The sequence below is a fragment of the Callithrix jacchus genome, chromosome 15 (assembly GCF_049354715.1).
Source record: "Callithrix jacchus isolate 240 chromosome 15, calJac240_pri, whole genome shotgun sequence".
NCBI classification, from domain to species: Eukaryota; Metazoa; Chordata; class Mammalia; order Primates; family Cebidae; genus Callithrix; species Callithrix jacchus.
The window spans coordinates 81,317,454-81,333,890 of NC_133516.1; the positions used below are offsets into that span (position 1 = coordinate 81,317,454).

At 39.8% G+C, this 16,437-nt stretch overlaps 1 protein-coding gene across 42 annotated transcripts in view; it reads left to right on the forward strand.

The window, feature by feature from the left end:
* The window catches only part of GOLGB1 (golgin B1), an 86,891-nt gene extending 72,161 nt beyond the window's left edge, over nt 1–14,730 (forward strand). For 39 of the 42 annotated variants that reach the window (XM_078352013.1, XM_035274049.3, XM_078352020.1 and 36 more), the window contains 7 exons: nt 615–777; nt 1,041–1,178; nt 8,922–9,077; nt 9,793–9,890; nt 10,325–10,459; nt 12,905–13,010; nt 13,326–14,730. In XM_078352013.1, coding sequence (XP_078208139.1) covers nt 615–777; nt 1,041–1,178; nt 8,922–9,077; nt 9,793–9,890; nt 10,325–10,459; nt 12,905–13,010; nt 13,326–13,460 — 931 coding nt within the window. In that variant the 3' untranslated portion in view covers nt 13,461–14,730. The remainder of the gene's footprint in view (nt 1–614; nt 778–1,040; nt 1,179–8,921; nt 9,078–9,792; nt 9,891–10,324; nt 10,460–12,904; nt 13,011–13,325) is intronic. The other 3 variants (XM_078352002.1, XM_078352009.1, XM_078352027.1) reach the window with 1 other exon arrangement.
* Nucleotides 14,731–16,437: the final 1,707 nt, after the last annotated feature.

Sequence of the window (16,437 nt, forward strand, 5' to 3'; positions counted from 1 at the left end):
TCTGTTCCTTCTTTTTGAAATTGAATCTCAAGAGAAAAGATACATTGCTCCATTTTAACCATCATTTTTCTTTAGGAAATAGCTGCCCCAGCTTTATTCTGTTAGAATCTTAATTTATCATTAAAAGTTTAGGTACTTGCTGTGTCCTTCAGATGTACTTTAATGCTGATCATTGACATTTGGGCCCTCCAAAAGTCATTGGTACCATGTCAGAGCATCACCTGATGCCTCCCATATTATCATCACATCACCTAGAACTACAGGAATATTAAAGTGTTCAGGTACTAGTGTAAACCTAAGAAAAGCTGCAGAGCACCAAAGGCTTATTTCCTGCAGTCTTTCTTCTTTAAATTTTCTCGAACAGCAATCTAAAAGGATATTTATTTTCCTTATTTCCTTATGTAATTGACCCTTAGAGGAGAGAAAAAGAGATAGAGAAAAAAAGATTTCTGTTTTTCCCCCACATTTTCTCTCTTTCCACCTTAGCCTTTCTTTCTTTAACTTCCAGATTTGATTAACCTTGAAGATGAGCAAAGCGCTGGGGTTACATGTGCAAGCTACCATGCCCAGCTACAAGTGTATTTTTACCCACGATTGTGTCATGTTTTTTCTAGGATGGAGAAGAGTTCCTGGGAAATACATGAAAGAAGAATGAAGGAGCAGTACCTTATGGCTATCTCAGATAAAGATCAGCAGCTCAGTCACCTGCAGAATCTTATAAGGGAATTGAGGTCTTCTTCTCAGACTCAGCCCCTCAAAGTGCAATACCAAAGACAGGTGAGTAATTTCAATGCTGATTGTTACTCAGAGATAAATTTTTAAACAAATGATGATGATTGCAGAGAAAATTAAAAAAAAAATAAATAAAGGCACTACCCAGAAAGCATCAGCTTCCTACAAATTAAGTGCCCATCTGCCACTATTAATTGTCCATAAGCCACCTTATAACTTCCTATGGGATGGACAGGATTTCTAGAGGGAAGGAATTAAAGCATGAGCAATCTTAGGAGAGAATTTCATCGATGTTTATGTTTTGACAGGCGTCCCCAGAGACATCAGCTTCCTCAGATGGGTCACAAAATCTGATTTATGAGACAGAACTTCTCAGGACTCAGCTCAATGACAGCTTAAAGGAAATTCACCAAAAGGAATTAAGAATTCAGCAACTGAATAGCAAGGTAACTATCTCCTGCTAAATTGGAAGTCAGTTTCTTTTTTCCATGACTGGAACAAGAAGGCAAGTAGAAGCCAATTCAGCATGAAGTCCCAGCTGTAGCATATCTTAGAGTACAGAAGTTTCACTTTCTCAGAACCTAGGTGCTTATTCCAAAACAATGGACACAAGGCCATTTCTTGTTCTTTACCCTTGGTGAGTCCTTGGGAATGATTGAATAAATCCAGACAGTAAGAGTAAAGAAGCCAACTACTTTAGGAAGCCTTCCCCCCGACCTGTGTCACTTGTTAGTAATGCTGAGGTTACTCCCTACCCCACCCTCTTAAGAATTGTCCTCCTGTTGCTCTCTGACTATTCAAAATATTCTTTATTCCTTAGTGACATCTGCCCTAGTTCTGCTCTCTTGAGAGGAACTCAGCTAAGTAGTTTATGACAAAACTATAAGATATTTAGAGATCAATGAGAATCAGAAATTAAGAGATTAGCTTTGAGGAGAGCCAAGAATGTACCCAATTTATATGCACAATGGTGTGTGTGTGTGTGTGTGTGTGTAAACTTTATATCACAAGAACTCATCAGTTGACAAGGGGTCTATGACCCAAAATTTATAAAGATCACTAGGCTATTTTCACAGGTGAGGAAAAAGGCCTTGGGAGTATTAAGTAACTTGCCTGAGGTGTTAGGAGGAAGTCAGTTTAAGATAAATGTGATAATGTAGATGGAAAAGCACAGTGCCTGCCATATGTAGAAGGTACTTATTAAATGTAGTTAAATTCAACTAATTGACACTAAAGTATCAGAGACTAACACTATTAACTTGGAAGAGACATTTGCATTTTTTAAGGTTTGCAGGCCCAAATGATTTAAACTGCAGACCATTTGTTGGGAGATTTATCTGGGAGTTTTCAAAGGGACTCCAGAGCATTTCCCACACAGTTCTCCTTCCAGTGAATGAGCTATTTCCGGAAGTTCTACTCTTTATAGCTCTAGCCCATCTCTTCTTTCCATGAACTAACTCCCATCTCAGCCATATTACATTTACTCTCCAAGCATTAGACTCTGAAGCATGTTGGGCATTTGTCTGTCTAGGACAGTGTTTTAAACTGAAATTCAGGACCATTAATAAATGATGAAATCATTTATCATTTATTAATGATTTCATGGTGGGTAACAACTAAAAACAATTAAATATTTTATTGAAGTAAAACATACAGAAAAGTAAACAAATCATAATCACAGCATGGTATATTTTCACAAGGTGAAGATGCCCATATAATCAGCACCCAGATCTAGGATCAGAATACACCAGAACTCTAGAAGTCCCATGTGTCTTCTTCTGTTCACTCCTACCCCTTAGAACTACATACAAATGGAGTCATATCTTTTCTTTTGTATTGTTTCATTTATTTTGTGAGATTCATTCATGTTGTTGCATATAGTGTCATTTTTCCATTCTCATGCTGTATAGTATTGCATTGTAGGCATATGCCACAATGTCTCTATTCTTTTGAAGGACATTTGGGCTTCTCCAGTTTGGGTCTATTACAAATAGTGCAGTCAGTGTTTTTACAAAAAAAGAAATGAGGTAAAAACATGTATGTAATATATAATAAAGAGTATGTCTGTCTTTGACAAACTTTAGTTTTAATTATATATATTTATATACTGGGTTCTAAGTCATAATCAAAGTTGTGTTTTTTAACAGCTTTATTGAGATATGTAATTCCACTTGAAGTGTAAGAAACACTGCATTAGGTCACTGTTATTCTGAGTGAGAAACAGTTCTTCCTTTAGAACTCAACTGTAAAGGCCGGGTGTGGTGGCTCATGCCTGTAATCTCAACACTTCGGGAGGCCAAGGCGGGTAGATCACGAGGTCAGGAGTTCCAGACCAGCCTGGCCAAGATGGTAAAACCCCATCTCTTCCAAAAATACAAAAATTAGCCAGATGCGGTGGTGGGCGCCTGTAATCCCAGCTACTCTGGAGGCTGAGGCAGAGAATTGCTTTGAACCCAGGAGGTGGGGGTTTCAATGAGCCGAGATCACACCACTGCACTCCAGCCCAGGAGAAAAAGAACTCAACTGTAAGGCCCCTCCATTCCTAGCCTTATTCAGTCATTAAACAGATAATTGTTTTTTGCCTTCCATGAGCCTGGCTGTATGCTGGGTACTGAGGATATACATGGTCCTTCATGAAGCTTACAATCCCAAGAGCTTAGTCTCACTCCAGCTAACTAGGAGAATTTCTTCTTGGGCCCTAGAATGAGATTGTAGTAGATAGACTGTCACTGTTGATTGTTTCTCTCTAAGCCACTGCCCTAATTCTTGCTTCTAATGTTCATATTTGAAATTTTCAGTTGGCCCTTTGTATTGGTGAGTTCTGCATTCACAGATTTAGCTAAGCATAGATTGAAAATATTTCAGAAAAAAATGCATTTTAAAAATATAGTATAACAACTGTTTATATAGCATTTGCATTGTGTTAGGTATTATAAGTAATCTAGAGATTATTTAAAGTATATGAGAGGCCACAGCTAATATTGTACTGAACAGGGAAAAATTGAAGGCCTTTCTTCTAAGATCTGGTATAAGACAAGGATGTCCACTTTCACCACTGTTATTTAATATATTACTAGACACCCTGACTAGAGCAATTAGGCAAGAGGAAAAAAAATAAAGCACAAGCAGATTGTAAAGGAAGAGGTCAAATTAGCCTTTTTTGCCCATGAGATGACCTTACATTTAGAAAAACTTAAAGAATTCACCAAAAAACTGTTAGAAGTGATAAATAAATTCACTAAAGTTGCAGGATACAAGATCAACAAGCAAAAATCAGTAGCATTTATATATGCCAACAGCAGACAATCTGGAAAATAAATCAAGAAAGCAATCCCAGCCAGGCACAGTGGCTCTTGCCTGTAATCCCGCACTTTGGGAGGCCAAGGTGGGTGGATCACTTGAGGCCAGGAGTTTGATACCGGTCTGGCCAATATGGTGAAATCCTTTCTCTACTAAAAATACAAAAATTAGCCAGGTGTGGTGGTGCACGCCTGTAATCCCAGCCACTCTGATGGCTGAGCCATGTGAATCACTTGAACCTGAGAGGCAGAGGTTGCAGTGAGCTGAGATCGTATCACTGCACTTCAGCCTGGGTGAGAGTGAGACTCTGTCTCAAAAACATACATACATACATAGAAAGCTATCCCATTTACAGTAGCTACAAAGAATATAAAATACTTAGGAATCAATTTAACCAAAGAATTGAAAGATTTATAAAACACTGTGAAAGAAATTGGATACAAAAAAAAAGGAAAGATATTTCATGCTCATGGATTAGAAGAATTAATATCATTAAAATGACAATACTACACAAAGCAATCTACAGATTAAATGCAGTCCATATCAAAATACCAAAATATTCTTCACAGAAATGTAAAAAAAATAAAATGAATGTATACAAAACCACAAAAGCTCCTAAATAGCTAAAGCAATCTCGATTTGAAAAAAACAAAGCTGGGCCAGGCGTGGTAGCTCCCACCTGTAATCCCAGCACTTTGGGAGGCTGAGGTGGGTGGATCACCTGAGGTTGTTCGAGACCAACCTGGCCAACATGGTGAAACCCTGTCTCTACTAAAAATACAAAAATTAGCCAGCTGTGGTGGCAGGCGCCTGTAGTCCCAGCTACTCGGGAGGCTGAGGCAGGAGAATCGCTTGAACCCAGGAGGCGGAGGTTGCAGTGGGCCGATATCATGTCACTGCACTCTATTCTGGGCGCCAGAGGGAGACTCTATCACAAAAAACAAAGCTGGAAGCAACACACTACCTGATTTCAAGTTTTACCACAAAGGCTATAGTAAACAAGTCAGCATGATACTGGCATAAAAACACACACACAGAGTGCCAATGAAACGAAATTAAAAACCAGATATAAAGCCAGACATTTAGGGGCAACTTAATCTTCAACAAAGGCACAAAGAACATACGATGGGGAAAGGACAATTTCTCTGATAAATAGTGCTGGGATAACTGGATATGTATATGCAGAAGAATAAAACTAGACTCCTATCTCCCATCATACAAAAAAATCAAGTCGAAGACTTAATTCTAAGATATGAAACTACTAGAACAAAATTTGTGGAAATGCTTCATGACATGGATCTGGCCAAGGCTTTTTTGTGTAAGACCTGAAAATACAGGCAACCAAGGCAAGAATAGACAAATGGGATTACAGCAAGCTAAAAGGCTTCTGTACATCAAAGGAAGCCATCAACAGAGTGGAGAGACAACCCACAGAATGAGAGAAAACATTTGCAAACTACCCATCTAACAAGGGATTAATAACCAGAATATATAAAGGACTCAAGTAGCAAGCAAACAAATAACTCAATTTAAAAATGGGCAAAAGATCTGAATAGACATTTCTCAAAAGAAGACAAACAAATAGCCAACAGATATAAAAAAATACTCAGCATCACTAATTATCAGAGAATTGTAAATCAAAGCTATAGTGAATGTCATTTCACCTCTGCTGAAATGGCTTTTATCAAAAAGAGAGGCAATAACAGATGTTGGCAAGGATGCAGAGAAAGGGGAACTCTCATACACTGTTAGCAGTGTAAATTAGTATAACCACTGTGGAGAACAGTATGGAGGTATCTCAAAAAACTAAAAATAGAACTATCATATGACCCAGCAACCCACATATCGAAAAGAAAGGAAATCAGTATATCAAAAAGACATGTTTATTGCAACTATTCATAAAAAATACAATATAGAATCAATCTAAGTGCCCATCAACAGAGGAATAGATTAAAAATGGGGTATATACACAAGGGAATATTATTCTGCTATAAAGAGGTATGAAATTCTGTCATTTGTGGCAACATGGATGGAACTGGAGGATGTTATGTTAAGTGAAATAAGCCAAGAACAGAAAGACAGATATCACATTCTCACTTATGTGTGGGAGCAAAAAAAGTAAATCTCATGAAGATAGAGACTGCATTGGTAGTTACTAGAGACTGGGAAGGATAAAGGAGAGGAGGGAAAGAAGAGAAGCTGACTAATGGGTACAAATACATGGTTTGATAAAAGAAATAAGACCTAGTGTTTGGTAAATCAGTAGGTGATTATAGTTTACCACAGTCTTGTATATTTCAAAATAGCTAGAAGAGAAGAATTTAAATGCTTCTAGCATAAAGGAAAGACAAATATTTAAGGTGATGGATATTCCAAATACACTGATCTTTACAAATTATATGAATGAATTACATTATAGCATGTATTCTGAAACCATGTACATCTATTATGCATGAATTTTAAAACAGTTTAATGAGAGGATGTGTATATGTTATATGCAAATATCATGCCATTATATATAAGGGATTTGAGCAACCTTGAATTTTGATATACTGGGTTTTGGAGGTCAGGGGTGGTCCTGAAACCAGTACCCCTTGGATAACAAGAGATGACTACATTTCTACCACCTTGGTTGGATGTTTGTGTGTAATTTAAGAATGTGCTAGAAACTTAAAAACATGAATGGATGATTAGTGATATAATATAATCTAAATTTTTCCCTCCTATTTCATTTTTACAGGTGTAGATACAGTGAAATATAGTAGCTTATAAGCTAAAGTAGAAGTCAGTAAACTTTTCCTTAGGGCTCAGACAATATTTTAGGTTTGTTGACCATACGGTCTTTGTTAACAACTACTCATCTCTGCAGTTGTAATACAAAAGCAGCCATAGACACTATAGAATCAATTGGGGGTAGTTGTGTTCCAGTAAAACCTTATTTACAATAAAAGGGCAGCAGGCCCTGGATCATAGTTTGCCAGCTCCTAAACGAGAAGGACCTATGTTTTTGTTTGGTATGGTTTGGACTGTTCATTGTGGCCAGGAAAATTAGCTTCCTCTAGGCTAAGGGAAGAACATGTTCCCTGTCTCAGAACCCAGTAGTTGTCATTGTACATAGTTAACTCTCTTCAAATTAATATTGCTTCTCAAATATTTATATCCTTTTCTAACTATTCCCAGCTCCTCCCACCCCCCCCCCAAACAAAACTGTAATTTTCTTAACTTTCCTTGCTAGACTGTCAGACTGAACACCATTAGGTAGTAGATAGAACTCTAGACTTGGAATCTAGAACCACACTCGAGTCCTAATTTGACATCTACTAGCTTGTAAACCAGGACTGGAATCCTTTCTCTGCCTCTCTCAAATAAGATGATACTGGTGAAAGTACTTTGTAAGTTAACATTGCTTTTCAGAATGACAAACACAAAATATAACCCTACATCTGAAGATCAGTTTTCAGCTAACAGAGCACTTTTACAAGTAAGTATGGATTATTTTGTTCTGATTTTCTATATGCATCAAATGCCCTTTCTTGGAGTGTCTCTAGAAAACTGTTGTCTCTTCTCCAAAACATTGTTTCAACTTTTTTTCACAAAAACTTACAAAAAAGAATCATCAAGAAAAGATTGACATGCAGCCAATACACTGGGTTTCTCTTACCTAATATACATGGTCCTATGGTAGATAACTTGGAAAGACATCAGTGTGTTTATTAATGTACCTGGATGCTAATCACAACTAAAACTTAAAACTTGACAGCCTGGGCCGGGCGCGGTGGCTCAAGCCTGTAATCCCAGCACTTTGGGAGGCCGAGGCGGGTGGATCACGAGGTCAACAGATCGAGACCATCCTGGTCAACATGGTGAAACCCCGTCTCTACTAAAAATTACAAAAAGTTAGCTGGGCACGGTGGCGCGTGCCTGTAATCCCAGCTACTCAGGAGGCTGAGGCAGGAGAATTGCCTGAACCCAGGGGGCGGAGGTTGCGGTGAGCCGAGATTGCGCCATTGCACTCCAGCCTGGGTAACAAGAGCGAAACTCTGTCTCAAAAAAAAAAAAAAAAAAAAAAAACTTGACAGCCTGCAAGTAAAGAATTAGAATTATAGTTCTAGAGGACCAAATTCAAATCAATGGGTAGAAGCTACATAGGTAAAATGTTCACTCAATATAAAAATGAATTTAAATGGTTCAGGTTGCTTTGCCAGGTAGTAGGCACCCTGACACTGAACACATTCGAGGGAGGACTGAACAATGACCTGTTAGTCATGCAGTAGAGGAGAGTCCTGCTTTAAGTGACTCAAATGTTTCTACCTGGGACAATCTGTGCCCCTAATACAGTTTCTGAGGTATACATAGACATGTTGGGATTTATTTTGTTTCTCCCTTCTACCACATGCTATAATTTCTTATTCTGTGCTCTTAGTAACTTATAACTCTCTATGGTATTGAGGAATCTCTCTAGTAATACTGTTGCACAGATTATGGGGTGACAGCTCTCTCCAGCCATATTGAATTCTGGAGATTATAGTCATTTGTTAGTACCATGAACTTGGACCTGAAGCACTGCCTTCCCCCTCTTAAATGCCCAGAATAGCCTATCTTATTGGATTGCTTATGGATTTCTGCATCATGGTTTTTCAGTTAATTTACTGGGCACCATTGAAAAAAAAACAACAACAAAACTTTTCTGCTACTCCTCCAGATTTGTTTTTTGTCTTGGTCAAAAAAAATATGCTTTTTCTAACTTTGAAGGAACACAAAGTGCTATTGTTGCTGTTACTGAAACAAAGGTCGTCTGTAGGAAAATTAGATCCTGAAAACTCAGAACAGTTCACCTAAGCACTGCTTATGGTACTGCAGGATGGTGCTTATCCTCACCTCTGTTTCAGTTCTCTCAGCTACTGGAAGAGAAAAACACCCTTTCCATTCAGCTCTGTGATACCAGTCAGAGTCTTCGTGAGAACCAACAGCAGTATGGTGACCTTTGTAATCACTGTGCAGTCTTGGAGAAGCAGGTTCAAGAGCTGCAGGCGGTGAGTAAGGAGGTAAGAGACTGAGAGAAGTGTGATGATATTGAATTCAAGTGCTGAGGCACCAAAGAGCAGTATGGAAGAAGTTAATGTAGTTAGGTGTCACAGAAGAAAGGGGGAGATAAACCGAGATGGGAATAAGGTCTGAGAAAAATTACAGTAAAGCAATTAGAAGAAAAACGATCAGTAAGATGCTGGGAGAGAAATCAAAACATGAGTGAGAAACAGTGATGACTGAGACTTTTGTTACTCTGAAACAGAGAAACTGTTGATTTTGCTTTAAACAATAAGAAAATTGTAGGAAGCTTTGGACCTGAGAAACAAAACAGGCAGCACTGTTGACAGCCAGGGAGAGAAGTGCAGTGTTGAAATTGGAGGAGTCTGAGAATTAGTATGAAGATGTATAGGATATGGAGGAGAGGGGGGTTGGGAGGGGCTGGCAAGCAAGGGAAGGAACAAAGTGGCATCTGGAAAATCCATAAGCATCCTCAGCAGACTTAACTTTTAAGAGGAGAAATTCAAGAATGAAAATCTGGGATAAAAAAATCTAATCCAGACAAGAGGTTTATATAGGTGAATAATCTGCTAGAGCAGAGAAGCTTCTCACTTCTAAATTTAGACTTGAGAATTCTAAGCAGGGATAGTCCTCTATAAACAAGCTCTAATTTTGCTTGAGTACACTTTCTTAAGAGCTTTCATCACTGAATTACTAAGCTTATTCTTCTTCTAGGGGCCACTAAATACAGATGTTGCTCCAGGAGCTCCCCAGGAAAAGAATGGTGTTCACAGAAAGAGTGACCCTGAGGAACTAAGAGAGCCACAGCAAAGGTAGGGGAGTGGCTCTCTCAACCCTGGAGCATACACCAGAGTACAGAAACTGGGCGGTATTCTAGATTTAACTGGAGTCCTTTATATGGATTTAGTGTCATATTATCTTATTAGCCTGACAGAAGTTATGTGAGGATCAAATCATAACAATAATAACTAACGTGTTTGAAAAGTTTGTAAAACAAAAAGAGCAACACATGTCACTAACAACTACTCTATGGTAGTAAAATGAAAGATAATCAGTTCCTGAAATTTCTTTAGGTATTTTCTACAGCGTCATTTAATCCCTCTACAGCTTTGCTTTTAAAATATCGTGCTCAGACAGGCTTCTATGAATTTTCCTGTTTTATAACGTTATGAAGACTTTGAATCCCTTGTATTAGCAACTGTGTTCTGCATCTAGTGATGCTCTTTGTTTCCTTTTCATCCTAAAGCTTTTCTGAAGCTCAGCAGCAGCTGTGCAACACCAGACAGGAAGTGAATGAATTAAGGAAGCTGCTGGAAGAAGAACGAGACCAAAGAGTGGCTGCTGAGAATGCCCTCTCTGTGGCTGAGGAGCAGATCAGACGGTAAAGGCTGAGAGAGATAGCCTCTCTTCCCTTCTGATCCTTTCTGATCATACTCATGTACATTTCCTGCCAGATTTAAGATTTCTTCAGATCTTTTTCTCATCTTCAGGTAGTTACTGCAATGAGTTTAGCGATCATTGTGGTCACCCAAGAGAACACTGTATGTTTGTTTTTTAGAAGAGTCAGTGTTTTCTAAAACAGTAATTCTTAGAGAATAATAATGATATCTACCATTATCGAAAGATGTTCTATTTCATCCCAGCAATAACTATATGAGGGAGGTACTGGGTTCTTTAGAGAACCAAATAAGTGACAACCCCATTTTCTATCTGAGATCTGAATCCATTGAAATCTTTTTTAAAAGATTAAAAGATTGAGAAATTAAAAGACTGCTTTATAAATGATATTAAAAGAATGTACCTTTTTATTTGTTGGCAGATGCACTTCCTAACCCTGAACTGCCCCTCTCAGTCACAGGCAATGTTGGGCCAAATAGATCTCCTTCCCAGAAAATCTTGGTTTTGCCAAACTAGAGCGCTGGAGTAACAGAGTGAACTGTGCTTCCTATGAGCAGTTTGTTCCAAGTGTAACTTGGAAGGGCAGAGCTACACATCCCTAGTTCCTTATTCTCAATTCATCAGTCAAAAGAATCACTATGCATGACAGGATAGAGAGTTGCTACAAGTATTTTGCTGCTGGAAGTCCCTTTCCATGGAACATATTATTAAAAACAGGCACTTTTATTATGGAAAGCCACCTATGTATATGATCACTTTCCTCCGAGAGTGACATTTCTGATATTAATGCCTTCTTGCAAAGTTTATGTGGCAAAGGTGACAGCCCCAATGAGCAGGTCTTACTTGAGATACCTTTCTTTCCAATCCAGCATATTCACAACTTCTTAATTTTCATCATTTATTTAGGCCTTGATATGCAGCTTTGAGGGTGGGCCAGCTTAGCTTAAATGCCTTGTGTGGTGTCTTGGTATCTCTGCCGAGCATTTTCAAACCGGTGCCTCTGTGACTGTTTCTCTTCAACTTGCTGTGGAATTGTTTAGACTGGTGAAACCTGGCCAATGGGGAGGTTGATCTCCCTCATGCGTAACTAACCTGTCCCAAACCAACTGAGATTGCATTGTGTGGGATGATGATTCTTTAGCCTGTGGGCAAGCTGTATTAATTCAGGTGTAGCTGCTGCACAATTCCCTCTTTAGCCCTGATGCAGAATGGAAATTTGGATAGCTAATTAAGTGCTGCCTACCTAGTCCAGGTACTGCCATTTTAATGCGAGAGCCTCACATGTATTCTACAGAGCCGGTGGAACTCAGTACCCTTCCAATTTAAAGGCAGCCAGTACTGTCTTTCTCACCAATACCTACAGACTTCTCATTCTTCCTCAGCCTAGCCTATATTGACAGACTGATCTCCGTAGTAACAGACCATGCTGTTCCAGATCAAGGTTGCTTCTGAAAAGCTTATTGCATGGAGGAACAGACACAGAAGGTGTATTCTTTAGTCAGCCTGGCTCTCAGGAGGAAAGCAGGAAAGAAGGAGCTAGGCTCTGCATGCTAAATTTCTCTTTGCAGACTCACAAATTGGATTAAGGTATTTCTTCTCTCCTGGAGAAGAGTGTGTCCTGCAGAGAACTGAAGATAGCCTTTCACAAGGAGATATCCTTTCATAAGGAGAAAACATGAAGAGTAGAGTAAAGAGTTTCATCCTCCTTACCCCAATGAAAAAGTTCATCCCTATAGGCAAATGCTTCATCGAATGTGCTGTTACATGCAGCTCCTTTGTTTGATAAAACCATTGAGTGAGCAATGGCAGCTCCTTCATTAAATGGAGAAATTCCAGTATTAAATTAGCAAATCAGCAAAAACTAAGTCAGAAGGCAGTAGAGACTGCCAGTTCAACTTAATTTTTTTGGTGTAACTTAATTTTTAAAACCCCACAGAAATCTTCCTTGGATGCCTTTGCCTATTAGCCTTTAATAAAAGGAAAAAATATTTTTGAGTTTCTCCAAGTCAGGTGTGATGTGGAAAGAAGAGCATGAGGCTTAAAAGGCAAAGTTGGGTATTGAATTCTGGCTCTGTTGCTTATTGACTGTGCCACCATGGACAAGTAATTTAACCTTTTTAAACCTTAGCACTTGGAAGATAATAAGACCAAAAACCCGAGGATTAAATGTATATAAAGCACCCAACCCAGAGCCTGATACATAGTAAGTAGACAGTCAATTCCTGGTAGTTACTGTCACCTTTTACTGCTGCTGAAGGAAAGTGAAGGAAAATGTCACCCCTTGCATGGGGTTGGGGCTGTGGGAGCAACCTTTGCTGCAAGTCTCCTCCTGTGCTGCATTGCATGCCAGGAAGACTGGGAAGACTTGGCCTGATCAGCCTCTTGTGCCATGAACCAATGTCATGTCTCTTTTTTCCCCTCAACTCAGGTTAGAACACAGTGAATGGGACTCGGCCCGGACTCCTATCATTGGCTCCTGTGGCACTCAGGAGCAGGCACTGTTAATAGATCTTACAAGCAACAGTTGTCGAAGGGTAAGAAGGAAGAATGATAAAGAGAGGATGTTCTACTATCAGACAGGGCTGGCTATACTGGGGGTAAGGAGCCAGGGAGAGGGAATGTGGAAGTCCTGCCGCTGAGCAGCTGATGGTTCTAAGGCTGGAAGGGTGTAGAAGATTAGAAGAACCTGGTGGAATTTGACAAGTTGTCGATTCTGAGGCAACTTTCCTTTCAGGATACCCCTTTCTATAGTGGTTGGATCCGCTTTGCTTAAGTGCAAGATTACTAGGAGGGAAAGCAACATAGCCCTATAGGGTGAAAACTCTCTGACTTTCACATTTTCCTTTCAGACCCGAAGTGGCGTTGGATGGAAGCGAGTCATGCGTTCACTCTGTCATTCCCGGACCCGAGTGCCACTACTAGCAGCCATCTACTTTCTAATGATTCACGTCCTGCTCATTCTGTGTTTTACAGGCCATCTATAGACTTAGTTGTTACTCTTTGGACTACTCCCCTCAGAACTTGGAATTCTCTCACCTCTTAACATCAGAATTATCAATTCCAGTGGAACAGTCTTCCTATTTACAGGTCTTCTCTCCAACTCTCCACAGAAAGTGCCTGCAAAAACAGAGGTGGATATAAGGACAGGTTGGAGCTGCAGGGAATGGCAAGTCTGCTTTCTTCTACTGCCCTGGGCCTGAACACTTCTGCTTAATCTGGGAATCACAGTTGGTTTGTTGAGCCTGATATTTGAGATTTTGCAGGACCCCTATCTTTTGTGGTCCTGTAAAAGATACTGAGGAATGTCTTTCAGCCAAACCAAGAAGATGGTTTCAATAAACCTAATAATATGAAGTCCAGTATCATTTTGATCGATAACTTTCTTTGCTTTGTTTGCATGTATTTTCTCCTGTTTCGGGGGGAAGGTGGCTTTTCCATAAACAAAGTTCAGGGAAATGAACATACCACCTCATAGAATATCTGATTTAGGTCTGTTGCAGAATAGGGTGAGAGCTGAAGGAAATCTCCAGGGGTTTTAGCTATTAGATCACAGGGGAGGACAGCATTTTCTTCCCTGCCAGTTTCAGACATAATTGGAGGGAGAATTTCTGGTCCTGGACTGTAAGGACAAAATCCCCTTGCTTTTGCTGTTAATCACATGTACACTAAGGTATTGAGTGGCCCACATCTTTTCTTTCACCAAAAGGCAGTGAGAGCTGTCCATGTACAGCAGGTTCCAATTCTTGTCATTCCAGGAATATCCAGATATTCCTGGAATGTAGGCCCTGAGACAGTGCCCAGAGGCCACCAGGAGCCAGTATTAGGCATTGACTCTCAGCCAAGAGTCTGACTGGTCTGACCACATTGCAACTCCTGGCCTCTTGAAGTACTAAACTACTTTGCTGTTAGTGACATTTATTTCAGTTTCTCAGCCCCATTGTCTCTGCTTTCTGTAGCAATGGAAGAAGAATATAGAGAAGATAAAATGTTTAAATATAGACCCCAGAAGGACAGCCAGGATTGAATTCCATTTGTGCCTATTCCCTGCCTCCCCCTGCTCTCCCGTCCTATCAGTTGGTTATTTTCTCATTGTGTATGTGATGTGTTCACTGCCTATTCTCTCCCTAAGGAAGAGGGAAGACCAGTGGGCTGACTGATCTGCTCTAAATTGTCTGTGGTGATTAAATCTTGATCATAACATCCTGGGAACTTTCCTGAACAATTGTAAAATAATAAAATTATTTTCAGAATGAAGAGCATGTGTGTATGTGTGTGTGTGTGTGTGTGTAAATGAATATGTGCACAGTTGCTTAGGTACCTGTGTTTGCATGCTGTGGGGTGGAAGGTGGGTAAGGGAAGTAGGGTTGGAGGTAGCCAGGAGTGGTTACGGGGTAGAAAGCTCTACATACTCAGGCTTTCTTCTCACTGGCCAGTATCAGTGATGGCTGCATGCATTTGTCCAGCCTTAGCTGCTAGACTCTGGTGATGAATGCAGTGAGGAAATTCTATCCTAATACTGAACCAAATAAGCTGGGCCTTATGGCATGAAATTGATGCATGTCCATGCATGGTCCTGGGAAAACTCTTGTCTGGCACACACTGAAAACATTAGGCCCCTAGGGATCCCTCTGAGTGGGAATGGGAGAAGAGAAGCTTAATAGCATGTAGCAGGTTAGATAGGCATTATTATGGTTTTTTATATTAAGTTGCTGCTTCAGAAAAGCTAGCTCACTTTCTCAAGGTACAGTAAGTGGTTTAATTGAACCAAGTCTATCTGGCTTCAAGGCCCATTCTGTTTCTGTGTGATACATCTCACTACCTCATCAGTAATGAAATTGTGACATTTGCTAAGGAAAGATGGGGCTTCTTGGTGTCATCTCTGATTAATTTTTATAGTTTCTCTAGATAACTATGTACCTGGATGGTATGTCACAATATCTAGTCTTAATTCTATTTTGACACTACATGAGGATTCCAAGTGATTTTAAAAGACTATTTTCCCTTCTACAAATGTACTCTTTGTTATAACTTTGGTGCTAGCATGATAAATAGGTAATAAAGTAGGAGGGATAAATAAAGCTCCCCCAGGCATCGAATCCTTAGATTGGGAAGTGACAAACTTCATATTCCTAATGCAGAAAAGTGCTTGTATCATGGGCCAGTTTCATGCACTCCTGCTTAAAATCCTTGGAGAATGCACCATTGTGAGCAATTTAAGAACTCCACAATCAAGATTAGGAGAGGCTAGGTCAGATAAAATAAGAGACACTCTCAAATTCTCAGTAGCCAAAACAAAGGACTATTTTGAAAGACTGAAAGATTCCCTCACATGATGGATGGGGTTTCCACTTGTGTTCTTTCTCACTCAGGGACCCAGGGTGCAGGAGGAGGTACTCTGGAGAATTGCAGGTTGCCTTAGGCATTGGTGAAAGAACATGGCAAAGCTTGCAGTGTTTATAAGGTCTCCTCTAGAAAGTGGTATCTGTCACTGGCCGAAACAAGTAACCTGAGCAAGTCTGACTTCAAGAGGGAAGGGAAGGGCAGGAAGTCTTGACCTTCAGTAAAACAGGATACCACAAAGACGTTCCATCCGTTGACCAGCACCTGGTTCTTTCAGAATTCTTCCTACTATCTGGAGTCTTGTATGTTAGCTCAGACTTCACACTGCTTCATCAAACAAGCTAGGAACCTTTCTCCCTCCATATCCTGCCTTTTCCCTTGTGAGTTATTCCCGTCTGGTTTTCAATTGATCAATGTTTATTTGAACATCTATATGAAAACCCTACTTTTAAATGCTGTGGATAATGTAGGAGTGAGTTTAAGTCTCATGCTTCAAAATCCACATATAAATCACTTTTCCCATAAAGCCTTTCTTGTTGACTACCGCCCATACCAAGTGTTCTGAATTTCTTTACTGTCTCAAATGTAACTGCCCCTCTGTTTAGGACAGTGCTGTTCTAC